The 7,787-nt window shown below is 44.7% G+C and overlaps 1 protein-coding gene across 1 annotated transcript; it reads right to left on the bottom strand.

The window, feature by feature from the left end:
• Positions 1-463: 463 nt before the first annotated feature.
• Positions 464-1,637, bottom strand: TOMM40 (translocase of outer mitochondrial membrane 40). Its single transcript, XM_050793859.1, is given in 1 exon segment — positions 464-1,637. A coding segment is annotated over 1 exon segment (1,059 nt). The 3' UTR covers positions 464-578.
• Between the last annotated feature and the right edge of the window lie 6,150 nt (positions 1,638-7,787).

Here is a 7,787-nt window from a genome sequence, read left to right as displayed (position 1 = left end):
ACACTCTCTGAACTAGCTGGCCTTCCTTGACCTGACCTCTGTCCTGCCTCTTTTTTTCTTTTTTTTTTGGTTTTCTTTTTCCACGTATACATATACATATATTTTTTTCTGTAAAATGTCCCAGTTCTTCCAGAACTTATAAACATGATTTATACCGAGGGGTAGATGGGAAAGTGGACAGCGGCAGGGCAGACTGACCAGGGATGGGGAAATCCTCTCACTGCCCCCTTGAAGCAAGGCCAGGCCCTCTGGAGGATGGGGACTCCAATACATTCCTCCCTGAGGTTGTCCGGCTGCCTCTACCCCTCGTTCTCAGAATTCTGTGTGCCACTCAATTCCGGAATCCCTTCCAGGACCGACCCCAGGCCCACTGGACATGCTGCCCCTGGTACTCAGAATCCAGAAGCGCCAGTCGGTTCCAGAATCCCCTTCTCAGCTGCTGGGGTGGTTGGGTCCCTCCTTTCTGCTGTCCACCTGACCCCAGAGGAGGGGAGGGGAGCCCAGGTCTACCCTCTGTGGCAGGAAGAGGGTGGAGGTAGAATCTGAAGGAGGATAGGGTATGGAAGGGTCAGGAGGGCTTAGCCGATGGTGAAGCCAAAGCCACACCATAACTTGTTCTTGCAGTGATTCAGGAAGGCCCCGAGGGCCGGTATCAGAGGCAGGGGTGGGAGCTTCTCCAGCGTGGCACCCAGGATCCAGTTGCTTTCCACAGACCCTTTCAAGAGGAGGTTGATCTTCGGCAGGTCCAGGTTTTACCCAAAGGAGACATTGGTGTCCTGCAGCCTTGTACTGGCCTCAAACTCCACATCCACCTATAGCTGGTCACTGGGTTTGTGGTATTATGTCCAACCCAACGTTACCGTTGCCAACCAGTTGTTCGATGTGTATTTCCCAGTTAGAGACTTGACAATGCCCTCCTCCCCAGGCCGTCGGTGGTAGACCCGCTCTCTGCCCAGGGCCAGGCAAGGCGTTATGCTCTGTAGGTAGTGGGTTATGAGGATTCCTGAACCCATCAGGACGTCTGGGTTCCCCAGGGTGACATCCACTATGAAGTCAGAGCCCTGGTACTCCCCATCCACCTGCCAGTTCACAAACTTCGACTGCTAGGTCTGGATGGCCATATTGGACCTGAGGCTGGGGCCCAGCTGGTGAATGACCTGAGCACTGAGGCCGCCACTGTTGTCCATGTCACCCACCAGTACAGGGAATGCCTCTGTGGGACTCAGCTGCTTTGTTCCCATATACATGACACCAAAGTGGTAGTTGGACTCCCTGATTGTGCTGAGGGTTACTGTGTGGTTCACCTGAAAATGCTTACTCAACCCTTTGTTCACTGTGAACTTGACACCTTCCATCTACAGCTCCTTGAACTTCCGGTGGCACTCCTCCAATGTGCAGGGCTTGGGCAGGCAGCCGCAGGCCCCTTCCTCGGCACCCTCTGAGGCACTGGCGGTTGCAGTCCCGGGTGTCCGTTCCGAACCTCCACCCACACTGGTCCTGGCGCCCAGGCCGCCTCCCAGCGGCTGCAACCTGAAGCCCGGATGCTAGGACGGAGGTGGCCGCAGCCCCACGAGGGCGGGCAGAGGTGGTGGCGGCTGCCCTGCAGGCAGCGAGCTGGCTACCAACATGTTCCCCATGGTCACCTACGAGGGGAGAGGTCAGAGGGCGAAGGTCGGGGCCTGCGCGCCCCAGACTCAGCCCCAGCAAACTCCCGCTCAGCTCAGGGCCCGGGTTCTCACTGGCGGCGGCACCTGCTCCTGGCCTGTCCTGCCTCATTTAGGTACCTGCTGTGGTTACTTCCACCTGGGCTGGCTGACTTGGCCCTAGATTCGCACATTCCGGCCTGACACAGTCTTGTCTTAATATGACGTGTCCATTGCTTTCCTTAGCCTCTTTTCTGGTGCAAAATTGAATACCATCACATACATGTCCTTATATAAAAGATTGAAACATCGTTATTGTCTATGTCTCCTGTCTGTATATTTTTTAAATATTTTCTATTTTTTCTTATTTCTATCAGAAATAAAATCTTAGGCAAAATAAACATTTTATACCTTTTTTTATTATTTTATTCATTCATCCATTCACTTAATGATTCAAGCTTACATACCTTCCACATACCTGAGATATTTCCCCAACTAAAGCTTCCATCCCTGTTCACACCTGTCACGCCTCTCCATTGACAGTGGAGTCTATTTCCTTTCTCTTTGAATCAGAGCTGGCCTATGGTTGCTCTGACCCACAGAATGTGGGAAAAGAGGCCCCCTGCTGATCCCCGGCCTGGGCTTAAGAAACCTGGCAGTTTCCAGTTTGCTCTCCATGGCCATAAGCCACTGTATTAAAAAAATGCAGTATGCTGTTGGAGAAAAGGCGGCAACTAAGGCAGCAGCTATGTGAGTCAGACATGTCTAGCCCCAGTTAAGGCGTCCCAGCCAACACCATGTGGAACAGAGATCAGCATGCCCTACCCAGTCCTGCCCACGTGGCAGCATCCCACTAACAAGGATCTGGGTTTTGTTGTTTTCAACCACTAAGTCTTGGGGTAGTTTGTAATGGAGCAATAAGTAGCATACATTAAAAACATGAAACTTTGAAACAAGTAAATATGAAACTTGTAAATTAACACAAAAAAATATATCCGGGGAATAAGAGTCAACTTCTGGGTCTACCGTCTACTCTCAGGACTGAATCATGTTTAATTGGATCCAAAGAAAGTTATTGGTTTTAAAAAAGCAGAGGACTCAGCATCCAGCTTACAGGAAATTAATAAGAAAGCGATTAGTGAAAATTGGAAACAGGTAGGTAGAGAATAATGATTCCAGAAATTAGAGTAACCCAGTGGTTTTCAATCCTGCCAATAAACCAGAATCATCTGAGGCCTTTTTGAAAGTGCAGATTTCTGGGTCCCATGCTTTAAGATCCTGACTTAAATAATCTGGGGTGGGATCCAGAATAGCATTCTGAAATACTGCTGGGGTTTAGAAGGGACTGTGAAGAATAAAAATAAGCCTGCAGCTGAAAGGGCAATGGTTAGTAAATAATGTATTATGTATTTCAAATAGGAAAAAGAGGATTTTAAGGTCTCATGACAAAGAAATGATAAATACTTGAAGTGATGGATGTGCTAATTACCTTGATTTGATCATTCTGGCACTGGTTTCCAGTTTCTTGTTCCCTGTTAGCCTGGGGCCCCAGCTTTTTGTCTTTCAACCGTCCTGGATTTCTGGTGCCAGGATCTGACCTCACTGATGTGGACTTCCTGCCTTGACTCACAAAACCTCCATTCTACACGGACTGCCTGCTCTGCACTCTCAGAAGTGGCCTTCCTGGACCCGACCTCTGTCTCGCCTTACTTAGGTACCTACTGTGGATACTTCCTTCCAGAGAGTATATATTTATGACGTACATCAGATTGTACACCATAAATACACACAATTATTATTTGTCAATTAAAAATCAAACTTTTTTAAAATAAAAAATTGGGTTTGTTAATTTGTTGTTGTTGTTGTTTAGAGACAGGATATCTGTTGCCCAGTCTGAAATGCAGTGGTGCAATCATAGCTCACTGTTACCTCAAACTCCAGGGCTCAAGTGATCCTCCTGCTTCAGCCTCCAGAATAGCTGGGACTACAAGTGTGCACTTGCGCAGCTAATATTTTATTTTTATAGAGAGGGGGTCTCCTTACGTTGACCTCCCAAAGTGCTGGCATTACTGCTGTGAGCCACCATGCCTGGCCCCTAAAAATGTGTTTCAAACTTCCAAATATACGGCTTGTTGCTTGTTTGTTTGATTTTCTATCTAAATTGCATTGTTATCTGAGAATGCAATCTGCAATCAGGCTAGGGTTAGAAATTTGGGCTAGGGCTTTATCTGTAATTTCTGTTGCATAACAAAAAATAAATATTTTATAATATAAAAAGCTTATATAAGGTAATGAGAAAAATATGCTTTTCTTAACATGAGAAAAGGATAGGAACTAGTAGTTATGGCCTCAAACTAGCCTAGAAACATTAAAAAAATCCAAATTAAAAGCAATACACTGTTTTATCGACAAAATTAGCTAATGTTTATAAAATTCTAACACAGGAGAACATTGTGTTAGAATAGCCAAAATACCAAAGAATAAGAATTCACAAATAGAATAGAATTATCAGCTAATACCATATTTCAGAAAAGCAATTGGGCCCTATATATCAAAGAATGTTTAAAATGTGTATGCTCTTTGACTCAGTAGTTTCATTTTCAACACTTATTCTCTCAAAATAATAAATACCAACAAGAGATACATATATAATACCTGTATTGGGGTAGAAATGGAATACTAAAGTTATAAAAAGGAGGAGGAAGTATATACTTCCCAAAAGGCTAATATCATAAATGAGAGTGATGTCAATTCTATCCGTGCCAACCTAGAAAAGAGTGATACAATGTGTTGCATAACGCTTGGAATGGGAAGTAAAGAAATCAATTTTTTAGAATGAGTTTAAAATAAACTCATCATGTGGTGCCTTATATAGGACACACTGTAGGTCATTTTAATCAATAACCTGAATGGTTTTACAGCAAATCTGATCCTCACATTGTCTAAAAATTAAACTAAATAATGAGTAGGAGAGGACCAAGTTAATGTCACATAAATATATAGCTTTATTGTAATTAATGTAATATAAAGATCTCACAATTCAACACAAAGTAAATGAATAACATATTCCCTAAGACAATCTGGACTAAACATCATTTTCCTCTGCTTAGCTGTTGAAAGTAGTGAAATAATCGATAATTCAAGGTTATTTTCCAACTAGAAAATTTTTGGAGCAGTTATCATCCATTTTGTCACTCAGCTGTAGAAAAAGTCCAGCAATGTTCCTGCGGAGTGGTGGATTCTGAACGGGGTAATTTCCTGATGCACCTGCCAGAATGAATTAGCTACCTATTGCACAGCCAGGCACCTGCACGCCATGATCTGTTGCATGGAGCTATTTAAATTCTGGTGAATGTGAAGGAAGCCAAATTATTTCCCCCAAGATATTGAGGGTTGTTAAGTTAAACACACTGAATGAACTTAGGGAAATGCTCTGCCCCAGCCTCTGTTTGCCCAATGGCAGGACATCAACCCTTCCTGACTGGAGACAGCACTGGCTCATCGGCCCAGAGCAGGTACCGGCAGGTACCAGAGGAATCTGGGAACAGATTTTACTATCTTCCCACATTTCCCCACTATTATTTTATTTATTTATTTATTTATTATTTATTTATTTGAGACAGAGTCTCACTCTGTCACCCAGGCTGGAGTGCAGCGGCACAATCTCGGCTCACTGCAACCTCTGCCTACCTGGTTCAAGCAATTCTCCTGCCTCAGCCTCCTGAGTAGCTAGGACTACAGGTGTGTGCCACCACACCCAGCTAATTTTTTGTATTTTTAGTAGAGATGGGGTTTCACTATGTTGGCCAGGCCAGTCTCAAACTCCTGAGCTCAGGTGGTCCAGCCGGTTCAGCCTCCTAAAGTGCTGGGATTACAGGCATGAGCCACTGCCGCCCAGCCCCTACCCTTTAAAAGACTAGAACTGAGCCAAGCACAGTGGCTCATACCTGTAATCCCAGCACTTTAGGAGGCTGAGGCTGGGAGATCCCTTGAGGCCATGAGTAGGAGAACCACCTGGGCAACACAGAAAGACTCTGTCTATAAAAATTTAAAAAGTAACCAGATGTGGTGGTGCACACCCATAGTCCTAGTTACTTGGGAGACGGAGGTGGAAGGATTGCTTGGGCCTGGGTGATGGAAATGTCAGTGAGCCATGATTGCCACCGCCTGGGTAATATAATGAGGCCCTCTCTCTGACACAAACACAAAAAAAAAGAAAAAGAAAAAGAAAAAGAAAAGGCTAGGCTGGGTATGCTGGCTCACGCCTGTAATCCCAGCACTTTGGGAGGCCAAGGTGGATGGATCATGAGGTCGAGAGATCGATACCATCCTAGCCAACATGGTGAAACTCCATCTCTACTAAAATTACAAAAATTAGCTGGGCAAGGTGGCGTACACCTGTAGTCCCAGCTACTTGGGAGGCTGAGGCAGAAGAATCACTTGAATGCGGGAGGCAGAGGTTGCAGTGAGCCGAGATCGCACCACTGCACTCCAGCTTGACAAGAGAACAAGACTCTGTCTCAAAAAAAAAAAAAAAAAAAAAAGGCTAGAATGCTCTCTCCTTTGTTTTGTCACTATGTGGGATTTATGGCTCTTTGTTAAAATACCATTTAAGCAAAGCCTCTAAGCCACTTTCTTGAGAGAGAACTACTGTTGAACTGAGGCCTCTCCCCCATGTTGAATACAGCACGGGTTAACAAACTTGTGCTTGTTTTTCTCTTGCTAACCTTATTTTGTTTTCAGGAGAGCGTTTCAACTAAAAACCTAAGAAGAGAAAGAAAAGAAATTATGTTTTCTCACCTACAAATACCTAGGGAGGGCAGTAATTGACATTTGAGCCATTCTTTCTGGCAGAAGCTAAATAGTAGGAACATTTGCTTATAGAGACATTAATACATACTAAACTTTATCATAGCCAGGTGAGGTGGCACACACCTATAATCCCAGCTATTTGGGAACCTGAGGTGAGAGAATCGCTGGATCCCAGGAGTTCAAGGCTAGCCTGGGCACTATTTCGCGGTCCCCATCTCAAAAAAATAAAACAAATTAAATAAATAAAACCCTATCATAAGCATATAAAGACATACTTGTGACTTACTTTGGCAAACAGGTTTGGATTCCAGTTACCAAAAAGTGGCCTCCCATTAAAGAAGCGTAAGTTAAAGAATAGGTTAGATAAAACATATATTTACGTTTTATAACCCTAGAGACTGATGTTGGATCTCACCACATTTTCTTGGCTCCCTTGAATTTTGAAAGGGCATCAAAAAAAGGATATTGAAAGGCTTTAAGATTTAGGGGTCTCTACTAAGCCCTGTAAAAGTTAAAGTAAGGATTGTCCAACGAGTGACCAGGTTCTACCTGGTTAGCAGGGTGTAGTGTTATGATATGTATGATATAGACGCATGCATACATATAAATACATACCTATGTATACAGACACACACAGATATATATACACACACACATACATATACACATGTGTATATATATTGGTTTTTCGTCCCCAGCTCATAAGTCCCACAACCCTCGTACACAGTCTTTTGTTATCATGTTCGGTATGTTCGGTCTCAGGAAACAGAATCTCTCTGACCTTCTCTTGCTCCAGCCTTTCTGAATGTGGGTCTCAAGACCAGCCCCAGAGAGGGTCCCACCCTGTAACTGGGAGAAGAAATGCCGACTCAAGAAGCTTCCATAAAACCCAAGAGAACTGGGCCGGGGAACTTCCCAATGGCTGAACACAAGGAGAGTGGTGCACCCAGGGAGGACAGGGAAGCTCAGCGCCCTTCTCCTACACCTCACCCTACACATCTCTTCACTTGGATTTTCTGTAGTATCCTTTATAATAAACCAGTAAACCTCAGTGTTTCCCTGAGTTCTGTGTGCTGCTCCAGCAAATTAATCGAACTCAAAGAGGGGATCATGGGAGCCCCAACTTGACATAGTTGGTCAGAAGTTCCAGGGGCCCAGATTTGTGACTGGTGGGAAAGAGGGGGCAGTCTTGTGGGACGGAGCTCTCAACCTGTGGGATCTGATGTTGTCTCTAGGTAGACGGGTCCAAATTGAATTAGAAGACAACCAACTGGTATCTGCTGCCTGCTGTGTGGGGAAAACTCCTACGCATTTGGTCACAGAAGTCTTCTG

The sequence above is a fragment of the Macaca thibetana genome, chromosome 6 (assembly GCF_024542745.1).
Source record: "Macaca thibetana thibetana isolate TM-01 chromosome 6, ASM2454274v1, whole genome shotgun sequence".
Taxonomy (NCBI): Eukaryota; Metazoa; Chordata; class Mammalia; order Primates; family Cercopithecidae; genus Macaca; species Macaca thibetana.
This window is presented reverse-complemented; position numbering and strand designations above follow the sequence as displayed.